General features: G+C 46.0%; 1 protein-coding gene across 6 annotated transcripts in view; it reads left to right on the top strand.

The window, feature by feature from the left end:
• PTPN3 (protein tyrosine phosphatase non-receptor type 3) overlaps nucleotides 1–17,049 on the top strand; it is a 138,203-nt gene that overhangs the window by 117,387 nt on the left and 3,767 nt on the right. For all 6 annotated transcript variants that reach the window (XM_078061566.1, XM_036112959.2, XM_078061567.1 and 3 more), the window contains 5 exons: nucleotides 5,860–5,950; nucleotides 6,239–6,300; nucleotides 8,624–8,770; nucleotides 15,817–15,945; nucleotides 16,904–17,049. In XM_078061566.1, the coding sequence (XP_077917692.1) occupies nucleotides 5,860–5,950; nucleotides 6,239–6,300; nucleotides 8,624–8,770; nucleotides 15,817–15,945; nucleotides 16,904–17,049 (575 nt within the window). The remainder of the gene's footprint in view (nucleotides 1–5,859; nucleotides 5,951–6,238; nucleotides 6,301–8,623; nucleotides 8,771–15,816; nucleotides 15,946–16,903) is intronic.

The following is a 17,049-nucleotide window of genomic DNA, read 5'->3' as shown; positions in this document are numbered from 1 at the left end:
GAATACCAGGAGCAAGTGTGAGGGCTTTACATTTCAGATTCCTGAAGCCCATTTTAAAGAGGGTGCCACCCAACTCATTATCATTTATTTACCTGTGAAAGGGACTCGAAAGAATACTTGATCCCAGCAGTGGGATCTGCTTCAAGTAGCATTTTTGAAGGTCCCCAAATTACCAGCAATAGTGTTAGTTTGTTTCAGCAAACCTTTATGGGAATGTAGGGGGAGGCACCAGGCAGTGTCCCTTGCCCTCTGGCTGGGACAGAGACAAGGGAAAGGGGGAGTTCCCAGTGTAGACAAACTGCCCCTGAGTAGTGAATTATGTCTACAAAGTACTACTAGGGAAACAGCCTCTCAAGGTCTTCATGAAAAAGGAGTTACCCTTAGCTTAATGGTATGGCTCCATGACGCCTCTTGTCATGCTTCACTCAGTGGTCTGCACCCTCTGTTCAAAGCTACAGACCCCGCTCTTCCTTCACTCTACACATTTTGATTAAACGCATACTATGGGCCAGGTACAGTGCTGGCCTAGGGCTTACGGTGGTGAGCAAAAGCAAACAAGATGCCTGCCTTCATGAAGACCGCCATTGGGTGCTTGATACGGGAAGTAGGATGTAAGCAGCTGTTTTAAAAAAAAATCATTGCCCTGCAGTAGATCCTAGTCATTGCTGAGGGAGTGAAAGGGAGTCTTTCTACTGTTTGATCTCTCCTTGCCTGTTGCCCCTTCAACTCCCCCTCCTTTTTCTTTTTCCTCCCTGTCTTTTCCCTTTTTTTCTCTACCGCTCTCCCCCACTTTGGGTTCTCAGCCTTCGAGAATTCTCCCTTTCTCTGGTCGTAGAGTTGACGGGATATTCGATTCCCCTGTGCGAGGCCTTGCCCACCTCCACTGGTCAGAGCCCGGGGGGTGTCGGAAGCCTTCTTCTGAGGATGGTGACCAGATTTCACACCTTGGCTTGGGCCAGTAGTCTGAGGAGATCAGAGTCCTCTCCTGTTGCCCTCTCTCTAATATGAGAGGACTTTTTTGAAGAAGAAATGTTTAGACTGGAAAACCACATCATCTTACCCATGCCAGCGGTCCTGCGTTGGAGAGGTCTAGCTTCCACGGTTCAGTTTTCTGTCTTTGGAAGCCAGAGCCAGAGATATTGGTGCTAATTTAAATATGGTTGTCCATAACAACCCATTCTCAGCTGATCTTTTTATAATTTACCCTTAGTTTCACAGCTTTTTAGAACTACACTCTAATAAGATGAGAACAAAGCACTTTAGGATTTAAAAATTAATAGTTTTTTTTTAAAAGATTTTATTTATTTATTTGACAGAGAGAGACACAGCAAGAGAGGGAACACAAGCAGGAGGAGTGGGAGAGGGAGAAGCAGGCTTCCCACAGAGCAGGGAGCCCGATGCGGGGCTCGATCCCAGGACCCTAGGATCATGACCTGAGCCGAAGGCAGACGCTGAACGACTGAGCCACCCAGGCGCCCCAAAATTAATAGTTTTTAATAAAACTGTTACAACTTCTAACCCACTGCCCCTGGGACTCCCTCACCATGCTCCTGGTTGCTCTCGTTTTAGGGCAGAATTGTGACTGGGAGCTCTTGCTCGCCTCACACACCTTTAGCCTGGGATTAACCCAAGCCAAATGTCCTTTTACAATGAATAGTTCTTGAAAGAGGCTTGTCTGAATTCTGGCTGATGGTCTTTAATTCCTTTCCCTCCATCCCTGACCCTTCTGGAAAGACATACCTGGGTTTCCAACACCTCACTCTCCACCCTGGACCCCCCTTCTCAGGGTACTGTTTTCATAGCCTGCTGAGCAGCTCACAGGGTCTGGAGAAAAAGTCAATAAATTAAAGGAAGTTGAAAACCAACTCTTAACACCTTCACAAGCTAAGTGGATGACTAGGACTTGAAGCAGTTCAGCAGAAATAGGGCTCAGTGTTCACCTTGGCAAGACAGACATGATATGAGCTTGTTGTCCTACTTTCTGAAGGCCCCAAAAATCATCTTCCTATTCACCCAGCTTTTTGTTGAATTTTGAAATTTTATGTATAGATCTATTCTAGTTTTGTTTTTTTTTCTCATTCAGTCATTTGAATTTAAGAAATAATTTGTCTGAGGCTCCTGGGTGGCTCAGTTGGTTGGGCATCCGACTTTTGGTTTCGGCTCAGGTCATGATCTCAGGGTGATAGGATTGAGCCCGTGTCCTGCTCCATGCTCAGCGGGGAGTCTGCTTGGGATTCTCCCTGATCGCTCACGCTCACGTGCTCTCTCTCTCTCAAATAAATAAATCTTAAAAAAAAAAGAAATAATTTGGCTGGAGGGGAGGTGGGCAAGGGGTGGGGTAAATGGGTGATGGGCATTAAAGAAGGCACTTGTGATGAGCACTGGGTGTTATATGTAATTGATGAATCACTAAATTCTACACCTGAAACCAATATTGTACTATATGTTAACTAACTAGAATTTAAGTAAAAGCTTAAAAAAAAGAAATAATATGCATTGTAATAATTCAGGTAATTCAGAAATAGCCCAAGTAGAATTGTCTCCTGACTCCCATCTTCTTTAGCTTCTTGCTCTTTGTTACAATTTACAAATAACTACTTGGTGCCTGTCCTTCCACACTTGTTCTGGTGCTCATGCAAATATATTTTATACACAAAAGTGCACACACATATACATTATACACGTGTTATATGTATGTGCTGTTATATATAAAAGGGATCACCACTTTATTCTGTAACTTGCATTCTTCACTTAAAAATAGATGAATTAATATCCTTCCAAATCTGTACTTTAATCTTACTCTCTTCATTGCACATATTTTTGTGGTATCACTGTGCCATAATTTAAGGCAACACTTCTCCCTATTGGGAGATTTTCAGGCTGTTTCCAGTATTCTGCTAATAAAAAAATACTTTGCTATGGGGAAATGTCTTTGATATGAATCTTTATGCATTCCTGTCAGATAAAGCCCAGGGTGTGCACATTTAAAAATGTTTAAACACTGCCATTTTATTTTTTATTTTAGTACTTTAACAATCTTATCAACAGTTCATTACTGCTGAGATATATTTATATACTTCTTGTAATTAAAGCCTTTTGCTAGATCTGTGCTTTTCTGCTAGACCATCTCAAGTTGATTACATTTACGATTTTATTTGGGAAAAAAAATCTTTGAACCTTCGGCTTAGCTTTACTGATTATATTCACTTAATTGGGTTTTACCTCCATGCAGTTAGTCAATTAGGACCAAAAGGTCATTTGGGGAAATTTGACTCAGACAGTCTCCTTACAGTATCAAATCAAACCTTCCAATAAAACATGAATTTATTTCTAGAATGGTCTCTGTCCATTAAAGCTGGCAGACATTTAAGAAGTTGTTCAGTGGCTACTTGATTGTTATGAACTGAAATTATGAAGTTCAGTAGCTGAGCTGGGGGAGAGATTGCAAATTCTAAACATCTGGTAAATGTATAAGACATGACACAATTATTTTTGCCAGAAATCTCAATGCTAATTCTCTCCTGGTGATTTCTGTGCAGCTTATTTATTTAATGGAAAAAGAACTAATACGAGAAACAGACTCACAGAGGTCAGTTTACAGAACAAGAAATACAGTTTGCAAAAATATTGGTGGAAAATACTGTTCAGCCTTCTTATTCAAATTGCAAACACATTGATGATGTTGGCCGCAATTTGATGGACTAAGCATTCTCATACACCCCCGTAGGGCAACTTAGTTATACATATCAGAGTCCCTAAAAATATGTTTTGATGCTGTAATTCTCCTGGAAATTTATAAGAGTAAAAACTTTGAAAATGGCCTAATCAAAAAGTAGAGTAAAAGTTAAATTATGTGAAACTATAAATTAATCCAGTAAAAATCATTTTATGTAGAGAATATTTAGAAGATTTAATGGCACGGGAAACTAGGCACTATAATAAGTAGGAAAAAACAGGCTTCAAAATTACGGTAGTATTTCCCAGAATACTTCTTATGAGATGTGAGATCCTCCATGGCCTCCAAATGAGCTTGAGAAATGCTTAGCTAATCAGAATTAAATTAAGCTGAAGTACTGCAGGGCTGGGCTTCTTGGAGATTCATAGAACATAAGATGACTTGTATTTTCCAAATTTCTTTGACCTTGAAACTTTCTAAGGAATACCTATTAGCATCTTTCAAAACACTCGTGTTCCACAGAACATAGTATAGGAAGTGCTAATATGGAGTTGAGTCTCATTTTTTATTTTTAAAAATGTGTGTCTCTGTCTTATGTGTATACATATGTACTTATGTTTATTTGTATACATGTATGCATAGAAAACTAGAGAAAACCTATGAAAAGGGTCATCTTGGGGGTTGTGAAATTACTGGTAATTTTTTTTCTTTATCCCAGTCTGAATTGCCCAGATTTTCTGGGGGAAGAAAAGAACACTTTCAATATTGAAGAAAAGTTGTGTTGTTTTTAAACTTTCATAAAGTTAATTAAAAAAAAAAAAAACACTGGTGAGGGGTGTCTGGGTGGTCAGTTGGTCGAGCACCCAACTCTTGGTTTCAGCTCAGGTCATGATCTCAGGGTCGTGAGATGGAGCCCCAAGTCGGTCTCCCTACTCAGCAGGGTGTCTGCTTCTCTCTCTTCCTCTGCCCCTCCCCCCACTCGTGTGCTCTCTCTCAAATAAATAGATAAAATCTTAGGAAAAGGAAAAAAGAAAACTCAAGGGCAGGAGGAAACTGGGAAGGAACGGATGTGTCTGTGGCCATTGTGGTGATGGTGGTGGTGGTTTTACTGGTGTATACTTATCCCCAGACTCAGCAAGTTGTGTACATGAAATACATACCACTTCTTACATGACAATCATACCTCCATAGTGTGGTTTCAAAGAAAAAGAAAAAAAACATTGAGTCAGATGTGAATTCAGCCTCTCGTTTGTGATTGTGAGCAAGATATTTAATCTCTGCTTCTTGCTTGTAAAATAAGGGTCCTCTTAGTCCCTCCCACAGAGCTGTTGTCAGAATTGTATTGGGGAAACCACACAGATGTATCCAGTAGGCGCTTACAGATGTACAAAGATAGTTTTAATTGCATTTTTTGCTAGTTATTAAATGCACAGGGACATACCTCTTTAAATGAAGTTTACCCTTTTTACTGTGGAAACAGACTTCTTAATGATGAATGAAATGCTCTTGTTCTTTAGTTAAGAACACGGTTCTCTCCATTGAACTGGAGGGAAATGTTTCTAGACTAATATAAATGGCTTCCATGTAACTTTGAGTCAGGATCCTTTCCTTTCTCTACTTGCTTCTAGCATTTGTCAAATAACTGTCATAAAGACGAGGTTTTACTTACCATGATCCATTATCTGGTGACTCAGACCCCTTCCTATGACTCCCTTTTCCCCAAAGATCCTCATGTTAAAAAAAAAAAAGAAAGAAAAAAGTGAATGTTGTCCGTTTCTCATGGGAGTGTAAAATTTCTTCTTAGGAAGAGTTTTCTTTTAAAATATAGCACCTAGGGGTGCCTAGGTGGCTCAGTTTGTTGAGCATCTGACTCTTGATTTTGGCTCAGGTCTCAGGGTGGCTCAAGATCTCAGGGTGGTGAGATCAAGCCCCACGTTGGGCTCTGCACTGGGTAGGGAGTCTGCTTGAGATTCTCTCTCCTTCTCCCTCTCCCCCTCCCCACTTGCACGTGCTCTCTCTCTCAAAAAATAAAATGCAGCACCTAATCACTTCTAAATGTTAAGATCTAGTGCCGGGAGTGGTAGACTTTATTGTTAAAGTATTTTTCCACACTCTCTCCATAGCTGTTTTTTGCAATGTTGATTTTTTGGGTTTTTTCCCTCACTTCTGTATTTGTTATATAGCAACTCTACAGAAAGAAGCCCGGTCTGGCCATCACGTTTGCAAAGCTGCCTCAAAATTTGGACAAAAACCGATACAAAGATGTGCTGCCTTGTGAGTATCCGGTGTGAATGCCTCCCTCCCCCTCCCGCCCTCCCCCAACACGCTGAGATAATGTTTCCCTTTTTAAAACAGATTGTCTGGTATTCTGGAACGATTTTCAGTGTGTCTGTAAACACCACCGTCTTTATTGCCGCCATGTCAGACTCGGAACAGTTGGGGAATAGTGTTTATGCTAATGAGGCGAGAGCTGCAGATGGGGTTGGGGACTGAACTCTTGTTTCCTTGGCATGATAAAAATAACGCTCGGGATAACCGGTAAATTGTTTTTCTCCCCCACAGACGACACCACCCGGGTCTTATTGCAGGGAAATGAAGATTATATTAATGCAAGTTATGTGAACGTAAGTCAAGAGTCTGGATACTAAGAGCACGTTGATCACTGTCCCAAGCATGATCGTGGCATGGGTGGTGCTTTGCGGTGGACGAAGTGCTTCCCTGTTCGCCCCCTCATTTCAGCACCTCAGCAGCCCCTGAGGGAAGGCACAATAGTCTCATTTTACAGAGGACAAAACTAAGGTTCAGAGAGATTAAATAATTTGAAAAGTCACAAAGCTAACAGAAGGTGAGACCAAAACTCAGACTCCGTGTCTCTGACTCCCATCGTCCACATGCCTTCTGTCCTCAACTGCTGACATTTTTGTGGGGTTTTTGTTTTTTGGCTGTTTTGGGTTTGTTTGTTTTTTTTGCCAGTGGTATGCTTGTAACTTTCTGTGTCCCCTCCCCCCATGTTATTACTGTACATCCCACCTAAAAATAAGGGGAAGAAAACCACTTGTGCATATAACCCAAAAAGAAAAGGTAAAAAGATTTCACGTATTGTGGGAAAGGCCTTCATTTCACTCTGCAAATGCATCTTGGACAACTCACTTGGCCTCTCTGAACCTCATTTTCTTCATTTAAACCAGGAGTCAGCATGCTTTTTCTGTAGAGGGCCAGGTGATAAACATTTTGGTCTTTGCAAGCTGAGGCAAAATGGAGGATATTACTTAGGTACTTACACAACCATTTAAAATGCAACCATGTAAAAATATTTTTTAAAACACTCTGAGCTTGCAGGTTACCAGGATGGTTCAGTCAGTTAAGCATCTGACTCTTGATTACAGTACAGGTCGTGATGCTCAGGGTCATGAGATTGAGCCCTGAGTTTGGCTCCGCACTCCAAGTGGGGTCTGCTTGAGATTCTCTCGCCCTCTCCCTCTGTTCCCAACCCCTGTTTACTCTCTCTAAACAAACAAACAAAATCTTTTTTAAAAAACCTTGGGGCACCTGGGTGGCTCAGTCAGTTGAGCATCTGCCTTCGGCTGAGGTCATGATCCCAGGGTCCTGGGATCGAGCCTGGCATTGGGTTCCCTGCTCAGCGGGGAACCTGCTTCTCCCCCTCCCTCTGCAGCTTCCCCTACTTGTGCTCTCTCTCTCACTGTCTCTCTCACTCTCTCTCTCTCTCAAATAAATAAATAAAATCTTTAAAAAAAAAAATCTCAAAAAAAAAAACAAACCCAGAACACTCTTAGCTTGCAAAGTGGCTATCAGATTTGGCCCTCAGGCCACAGTTTGCCAACCCCTGATCTAAATGAACAGATGATTTCTCAAGTTCTCAAGTTATAGCAAAATATCAAGAACTACCTAATAAAAATGGGTCCTATCAGTGATTCCATTTATTCCAAAACATCTGTGGAATTCATTGACTCTCACTTCACCATTCCTGGTGTCTTGAGAGCAGAGCATCAGAATTGGTGGGGTCAGCAAGATCACGCAGTCCGGTCTCCTTGACCGTGAGGATATGAGGGAGGTAAGACCAGGGTTGAAGAAGCCATTAACCCAAGCATCAACCAAACTATGAATTAGGCGCCTCTCTTGGCCTTCCCCATCTAAGATGAGGAGCTTCAAAGCTCAGCAGGTTCTGAATGTTTTTCATAGAAATGACTCCGTTCAGAGGGAAGAAATGCAAGCAGAGCAGGATGGGGGAGGGACACTGAGGACAGTTGAAAACATTTTGACGTTTAACATTAATGAACTCAAGTGGTAACTGGGTGAGGTGATGGATGTGTTCATGAACTTGATTGTGGTGATCATTTCACAACATATGCGTATATCACACCATCCTGTTGTACACCTTAAATACGTGCAATTTTTATTTGTTGATTATATGTCAGTAAGGCTGGGGTGGGGGAAGGATTGGTCAACTCAAGGACGCGAGCATTGGCAGCCGTGCAGAAGGCAGGGCGTAGCGTTTGTGGGGGTATAAGCCTGTATGGTCTATGCGCCAGAGAAAGTCAGTGGATTTTGATAGAAAGCCCTGTGTGGGGAAGGATTTGGGCATGAGGACTGGTATGTATTGCTGAAAATACAGATGGCCAATATCGATTATATTTAGGATATAGCAGTAAAGGTCATTGAAACTCTCCTGCCGTCTTGTAGGTGCGTGTCTGATTATCGCCTGCTGCGTGTCCTACAGCTTTACCTTAAGTAGTTAATGCTAGCGTCATCGTCAGGCATCTTTCAAGGATTTTTTAAAATAGCTTTTTCTTTGATTTTCCCTGTTGGCTGTAAATTGATGGGATATTCTGGTGTGATGTCAGGCACCAACTAGAAGAGTTTAAGATCCAGTTCCGTGTCCACCTTGTCGCGGTGACGGGTACTAATGCCTGAACAATCTCTTGCCAGATGGAAATTCCTGCTGCTAACCTTGTGAACAAGTACATTGCTGCTCAGGGTCCCCTGCCACACACCTGTGCACAATTTTGGCAAGTCGTCTGGGATCAGAAGTTATCACTCATTGTCATGTTGACGACTCTCACAGAGCGAGGGCGGGTAAGTGGCTTGATTTCCAATTCAGACGTGGGCATGTCACAAACTGCCCTGTGGAACATGAATCTCAGACCTGGAAAGGGTCTTTAATGCCCCCTGGTCCAGCCCCTGTGTGACCCGTAAGTCTCCTTTAGAGAGCTACTGATAGACACCTTGAGTGAGGGGCAGCTCAGCACTCCTGCCCACTCCCTGGCTTTCCCCGAGCTAACGAGTGATCAGACAGCCCCTCCCGCTCCTGTCTCAGATCCATTATAACAAGCCAGAAGCCTGTTCCCCTTGTCTCACTTCACCTGCCCCAGAACCCCCGTGTTGACTGTAGCCTCAGCCACCCAGGACAAGAGCTGGTTCTGAGAAGAGCAGTGTGGGTGCGACAGTGGCCATAAAAAGTAGGAGAAATTACAGCCTCTGTCAGCCTTCACTTGTGATGCAGCAAAACCCGATGCAAAAAGAGGAAGAAGGGCTTGATTAGGAGAGTGATGGGCACCACACTGTGCTTAGCGGGGCGTGCATTTTCCAGAGGAGCAGATCACTGCTTATAGAACAGAAGTCACTGTGCAAGGGATACCTGTATTGTGCATTCTCTTAACTTGTGCATACAGCAAGATATCTTCATTAGGAAACATTTATTCAGAAACCCATTCCAAAATCCGATATAAATTAACTTTGAGCCACCTGCTTTGAATGATTCGTGTGCTGCTTCCTCCCAGGCCTCCCTCCTTGGTACATTGCTCAGAATACCAAATTGATCCATGCCGAAAATCAGAATATGCAGATTAGAATGAATAGTATGTTTGAGAACAGTCTACACTCTCACCTGAAACAGCAAAATAAGAATTCCTAACTAATTCTGCAGAGCCCCGTGGATTGCAAAGGACTTCTGTGTGTTGTCCCACTTCTGCAAAAACACCTCCAGGGTTCATCCTATGGGTGTTCAGCTCCAATTCAAAATACATATATATTCCTCCTTACAACTAGCTGAAATCTACATGGCTTTGAACCTCCACCCCACCTGCTTCTCCCACCTGGAAGACACAGAATAAGTTACCCCTCTCTTCTAGGCACTGGCCTTTTAGGTATCTGAAAATAACCTTAGACTTGGTCAAAGGTTATAAGCTCGGCTTCCATTAATCCTGTGACCAGCAGAAAGTGTCTGGTCTCTGTCTTGGTGTTGCTCTCGGGCCAGTTGCCCTGTTTTGTACTCTGCCCTTGACTCTTGAAAGCTGCATAGAGAATGCTGCTGGGGCTCTGGAGACAGACGATCCGGGTTCACAACCTGATTCCCCCTGAGCGAGTTACTTCACCTCTCTGGCCCTCAGTTTCCCTGTATATGAAGTGCAGGTGATAATAGTGCCCATCTCGGACGGTTTGTAAAGACGGAGATGGTATATGCAAAAAGCTTAGAGAATCGCATGTGGCAAGAGTCCAGCGTATGTTAGTGTTGTTTTGTGTGTCATCATCACTGGTTGGATTCGGCCATCGGATCTGGCCTGTCATGTGTTCTCTGGGGCTTTTGGGGCTTTCTTTCTATTGTTCTTTGTGTCGGCTGTCACTCTCAGCTTCTTGTCACTGACAGTTTTGATCAGAATCTCTTCTCTTCACGTAAGTCACTGTTAAAAAACGTGAAGGTTGGGGCGCCTGGGTGGCTCAGTCGGTTAAGCGTCTGCCTTCGGCTCAGGTCATGATCCCAGGGTCCTGGGATCGAGCCCCGCATCAGGCTCCTGCTCAGTGGGGAGCCTGCTTCTCCCTCTGCCTCTCTGCTCTCACCCTTCCTCTGTGCTCTCTCTCTCGATCTTGCTCTATCTCAAGTATATAAATAAAATCTTTAAAAAAAAAAAAAAAGTGAAGGTTCCTCAAGAGGCAGTAGAAACCTCCTTCTAGAACCTCCCTTTGGGGAGCAGTTGTAATTCTCCAGCTTTCCTCCCAGCACCTGCATTTCTCCACCTTGTCTTACCCTGTTACCCTGAGAGACTGTCCAAGGCTTTCCTGAAATCACAAAGCATCACCTGATCTCCTTGTCCAGAAGTCTCGGTTTTGTCTATTTTTTTAAGTTTTTGTTTTATATTTTGTTTTATTTTTTGTGATTTTCTGATTTCATTTTGAATAGGAAATGAAGAGACTTGGAGCTGTTTTTGAACTTAGGAAACCCTGGCTGACTCACAGTCCTGCCCTCTCTCTTTCTGAAGCACTCACAGCCCTCTTGCTCTGTGCTGTGGTGGGCAAGAAGGCAGACTCAGATTCAGATCCCGGCTCTATCATTTCCTACCTGTGTGACTTAGGAAAACTACAAAACCTCTGGGAAAAATGGAATAATAATAGCGCCTATCTTGTGGGATTGTCAGGGGTTAATACAGGTAGGTTTCTTGGAAGGGTGCTTGGCACACAATAAATATTACATAAATGTCAGCTAGCAGAGGTAGCACTTTGGGGACCACCTTAACAGGTAGTGCTGGGACTAGACTGTATTTATTTTATTATAGTAGTATTTTTTCTTTAAATTGACTTACCTTTTTTTTGCTTTAATAAATTTATTTTGAAAGATATACCTTAAATGGAAGCCAAATATCACATGCCATAAGGAGAAGGTATGCATAAAAATACGAAGACCCCAGGGGTGCCTGGGTGGCTCAGTCATTTAAACGTCTGACTCTTGATCTCAGCTCAGGTCTTGATCTCAGGGTTGTGAGTTCAAGCCCTGTGTTGGGCTTCACTCTGGGAGTGGACCCTACTCAAAAAAATAATAATATATATATATATAGAGAGAGAGAGAGAACAGTGTTATTAAATTCTAAGTGAGTACTCATGCCTTGCCTTGCAGACTCTGAACCCAAAGCCTGGCACATATGAATGTGTGCACACACACTCTCTTTCTCCGTCTCTCATAAAAATTAGGGAAGTGATGTTAAAGCCACCCTCAAGACAATCCTTGGCACATATGAAGAAATTTGCTTGGGGCACCTGGGTGGCTCAGCCGGTTAAGTATCCAACTCTTGGTTTAGGCTCAGGTCATGATCTCAGGAAGCCCCGCATCAAGCTCTGCAGTGAGTGTGGAGCCTGTCTAAGATTCTCTCTCCCTCTCCCATTGCCCCCCCCCCCACTCGAGCGCACTCTCTCTCTAAAACTAAATAAATCAATCTTTATTTTTTTTTTTTATTTTTTTTTTTTTAAAGATTTTATTTATTTATTTGACAGAGAGAGACAGCGAGAGCAGGAACACAAGCAGGGGGAGTGGGAGAGGGAGAAGCAGGCTTCCCGCCGAGCAGGGAGCCCGATGCGGGGCTCGATCCCAGGACCCTGGGATCATGACCTGAGCCGAAGGCAGACGCTTAACGACTGAGCCACCCAGGCGCCCTAAATCAATCTTTAAAAAAAAAAAAAAGTTTGCTTTCCCCCCGTGCATGCAGTTCCGTGTTACTGAATCCCCCGATTGTACCAGCAGCTCCCACACTCTGCAGACCCTGCTCTGGGCCATTTCTGCTATTTTGTAGGTGACTAACGTCACCTTTGTCACCTTCTCATTTCCACAGCCTGCGAGGCTCCCCATTTGAAACCTGTGCTCTGCTTGCTTCTGTTGTTCTGTGACTTCTGGGTGCCTGGAAGGTCTCTCAGAGTATTCATGGAGGTGCCATCTCCCGTGTCACGAGGTCTCTCGGTGCAGCGGGACGCAGTGCCCTCCCCTGGGTTGGGCTTCTCTTTCCCCTGTCAAGTTGGCTCTCCCCTTCCCAGCTCTGAGGTCATTCACGAGCTGCGGCGGGCGTGGTGAGTGACAGACAATCCGCCCTGCAGAGCAGCCCCTCTTCCCTCCTCCTGTTTGTTCCAGCCCGGACAGAAAGGCCCTTTCTTCCATCCCACAGGCCCTGCGTCCTCCACCTGCTCTTACGGGTCCTGCCCCTCCTGCTCTGTCCTGAGGACATCCCACCTCCCCGCCTTTTGTTGGCATCTGCTCTGAACCTGAGCTCCTCTGAGGTCTCCCTGTGACCCAGGGGCTTTCTTTGGTTCCCAGCCCGTGAGCCCATCCCAGCCGGCCCCTTCTCCTGAGTCAGTATTGCCTTCGCTATCTCGGGCCCTGGGGACTTACTCCCACTGTGTTTCGATTGTTAGAAACCTGTTCTTCTAAAAATCCAGGCTACGTGTTTCCTCCCTCTCCTGTTACGAACTCCCAGCTGACCCGAGCCCTTTATCCTGAGGTCCCTTATCTTCTCCTCACCACCACCCACGGGTTCTCTCCAGGCCAGCAGCTTCACCCCTTCCTTGTTCTGAGAGTTGAGGTTTTCAGCATGCCCCATTTCCTTTTTCCCCTACCGTGCATTTAGTAGAGTGGGCCTCCCCGCGGACGTGTGGCTGGCCAGAGTCCCTGATCACGGCTGTGCCCAGAAGGTGCGTCCACGAGTGGGGTCTCCTCCAGCCTGTGAGGTGCTCCCACTGCAACATTGCCTTGATTTCTTCCTGGTTTCATTCCCACCCAAAATGTTTTTCGTGATAGTCTCCCTTCAGGTTCACAGGTTTCCTCATAGAGAAAAAAGACCTATAGAAGTATCGCTTTTCTATTGAAAAAACATTCTCCTGCACCTTCCATCAGGGTTGCTTCCTCTGGGTGAAAAATTATTTTTTACATCTATGTATGCACCGCTTCTGATATGTATGATCTGTAGTAGATTCACGCTCAGAGCCTCAGTTTACTCATATGCAAAATAGACACTAATAATACGTACCTCGTAGGGTTTTTTGAGGCCAAGCTAATGTCCATAAAAAGTACCATTTAGTGCTGGGCATACCCTGGTCAGGAGATAGTAGGCTTAAGTTGTTAGCATCCTCACCCCCCACAGCCAGCATTAATGTGGAAACAGAGACTCAAAGAAGTCTAGTAACTTGCCCAGGATCACACAGTTGGTTAGTGGAGCCTATTAACCAGGATTGAAACTCAGGGTTTCCACAGACTCCTTGCTCTTTCTACTACACCCTCAGTGCTTGGAGATCCAAATAGACTTAAAACCTAAATTTGATCAAGGGGTAGAGAGTCCAGTTCTGGTCAGATTCACTGGGAGTCTCTGGAAATAGATATCTGTGGTTCTGCCTTGTATGGGCTGATCACCTCAGAGACCCTTCGCATCAACAGTCCTGTGGGCAGGACGCTTGGGAGTCTAGAGCAGAGAGCCCTCCCGGGAGCTGCCCAGGTGTGATCTGAAGCCGGCCCCCGTATGCAGAGGGCAGGGGGAGACTGAAGGAAGAGGCGGGCCACTCCACCTTGGTAGGTGATGGTTTTAATAAGCGAAGGGAACTTACAAGGCTTGTCTTGGGTAGCAGTGAGACAAATGGGTCCCTGCACCTTCCCGTCAAATCTTTAAAGTTTATAAAGAGGGCCTACCTGGGCTCGGTTACGTCTATGGATAGGTGTTTCCAGTACCACATTACTGTCTTAAGGCTGTGTCCTCACAGCACCCTCTGGGAGCAGGAAAGGCAAGCAGAACCCACATTCTAAGGACAGGGAGCAGGGGAAGCGCCTCTGAGTGCCCAGGTCCCACTCACGGACCAGTGTGGGGTCATGTCGTTTTGATGATGTTCCCCAGCACCCTGTGAGGATGAGGCAGATGTAGACCAGTGGGTGTCGACTCTGTCTTGGGTTCTGGGGACAGTAGCCCCTTCACGTCTAAGGGAAGTTGGGAAATGGCCACTAGCCCACACACCCATATGTAAGGTTGACAAGTAAATTCTTAACTCCAACTTTCCGGCCTCATACTTTAATTTCGAATATTCCCTGTGACGTTTGAAAATAAGAATAGAAAAGCTGTTCTAGACAAATCACGTGCATCTGTTGGTTTATAGCCCCTTTTAGCTGTACACAAATAAAATTTTTATGTAAGATGTTGCAACTATAGGCTTAGAGGAAAAAAAAAAATTGAATGAGTCAGAATTTGATGGCACTGTGTTGGGATGGACAGCTTGGCCCTGAGTTTTGCTTTGAAGCTGGAGGCAAGAGCTAAGACAGCTGTGGCCCAAGCTTCAGGATTTGGAAGGGAAGATAAAAAACAGGGAGAGGCAATGGGCTCTCGGTGAGCCTGCGGGGAAGCCTGAGCTTGCGGGGGAAGATGCAGCAGCCCTACGACCTTGGGCAGGTTGTTTAACCCCTCTGAGGCCGGGGCTCCCCATCTGCCATCTGGGGAGTGTGTCAGCTCTGTGAGTCATGGACAAAAGCCTCTGAGGGCCTAGGGGACTCTCCTTGAATGTAAAGGGATGTTTGTCTCTGTTTGGGGACTTCTTTTACTGGGAATTCTATGGGATTTCTGATCACCCTTACTGAAGTTGATGGGGGGCTCATAGCAACAGTGGTAACCTGGCCCCCCACAGTGAGCCTGGCTCTGCTCACCATTACCTCCGGCCTCTGTCACCATCTGGGAAGCAGGTGTTGTCCCCATCTATCCAGTGAAAACCGTGAAAATCCAAGAGGTTGAGAGGCAGGTTCAAAGTCATAGGCTAGCAGGTAGAGGAGAAAGTGAGTCCAGTGGAGTTGTGACTTCCCACTGTGTGCTCGTAACCGCTGGGCCTTGAGGCCTTCTACTGGAGTGGGTAGGAGATGGATGGTGAAGGAGGGTGAGGTGGAAGGCGGTGTGGAGAGCAGAGAAGGGGCCTGAGGGCCAGGAGTGGGCTTGATGGGGGATGGAGGACGGATGAGGAGGAGAGGTTGCTCCTGTGTCAAGGCACCGTGTCTGAGGCCTCTCCTGTTCTTGCAGCAAGCGGACCCTGGTGATAAGGAGGATGAGCTCTGTACTCATCCTCCAGGCTGCAGCTCCAGGCCGGTTGGAGAGCTGTGGCCTGGCCCCTGGCCAGGCCCACCCTACTTTCTAGGAGAGGAGGGGAGCCTCCTCTGCCTCCCTCAGGGAACAGACACAGAGCAGATGGGCTTTACCTGAGTCTCCCTTCCACCAGCAGCTCTCAGAGCACCTGGTGTGAGTGTGAGGGCACTGGCCACATGCCCCACCTGTCCGTCCAGGTGACTGCTCATGTGCACCACCCCCACAGTGGAGGTTAGCTCACACCCGCTGGTTCCCTTGCAGACTAAATGTCACCAGTACTGGCCCGATCCTCCCGATGTCATGGAACACGGCAACTTTCACATCCGATGTCAGTCAGAGGACTGCACCATCGCTTATGTGTTCCGAGAAATGCTGGTCACCAACACTGAGGTAAGCCGCGCCCCTGCAGGGAGAGGCTGGGGAGGGAGGGCACAGCTTAGAGGCAGGTGCTAAAGCAGCATCCACCGTGGTCCTGGATAGGGCGGTGCTTCCAGATCTGTTCTACATTCTCACCTGGTGAGCATTTCAGCAAATGTACAAGCTGACTTGTGAAAGAACCGGCACCCTCATTCCCAGCACCGCTGTTCACAATCCACAGGTGGGAACATCCAAGTGTCCACTGACAGATAAATGGAGAAACAAGATGTGGTCTCTTTATATGGTGGGGTACTATTCAGCTTTGCAAAGGAAGGAAATTCTGATGCATGTTATAGCAAGGATGAACCTTGAAGACATTCTACTAGGTCAGACCAGCCAGTCACGAGAGGAAAGTATTGTACGATTGTATGGAGTACGTGGAGTAGTCAGAATCTGAGAGACAGAAAGTGGAAGGATGGCTGGCTGGGGGGAGGGGGATTGAAGAGTCAGTGCTTCATGGCTACAGAGTTTCCGCTTGGGAAGATGAAAAACTTCTGGAAATAGCTAGTGGTGATGGTTACACCACCCCGGGAATGTAGTTAATGCCACTGAACTATACACTTAATGCTTAAAATAGTAAACTTCGTGTTACGTATATTTTGCCCCCCTGAAAAAAGAAAAAGCCAGTGTGTGTTGCCCTAATGGCAAGTGCCGTTGGAGCGAAAGGGAAGGAGTCGCAGTGGGCAGAAGTGGGGAAGGAAGCCGTCCTGAGGGGGGCCAGAGGCGTGGCCTGAGCCGTGTCCCGGAGGATGGGTGCATGGGAGTGGATGGATGCGCGGAGGGTGAGTGCGGGTTTCCAGGGGCCTTGGCAGGGCTGTGCGCAGCGAGTGGAGGGGCAGCCGGAGATAGGACCACCGTAGCTGAGGCCGGGGTCCCCCCGCCCACCCACCTTCTGGATGGACTCACCAAGGCCACCCTGCATCTTCTACAGACCGGGGAAGAGCACACTGTGACGCATCTCCAGTACGTCGCGTGGCCCGACCACGGCGTTCCTGATGACTCCTCAGACTTTCTGGAGTTTGTCAACTCTGTGAGGTCCCTGCGAGTGGATGGGGACCCCGTGTTAGTTCACTGCAG

Source organism: Halichoerus grypus, chromosome 14, assembly GCF_964656455.1.
Source record: "Halichoerus grypus chromosome 14, mHalGry1.hap1.1, whole genome shotgun sequence".
NCBI classification, from domain to species: domain Eukaryota; kingdom Metazoa; phylum Chordata; class Mammalia; order Carnivora; family Phocidae; genus Halichoerus; species Halichoerus grypus.
This window is presented reverse-complemented; position numbering and strand designations above follow the sequence as displayed.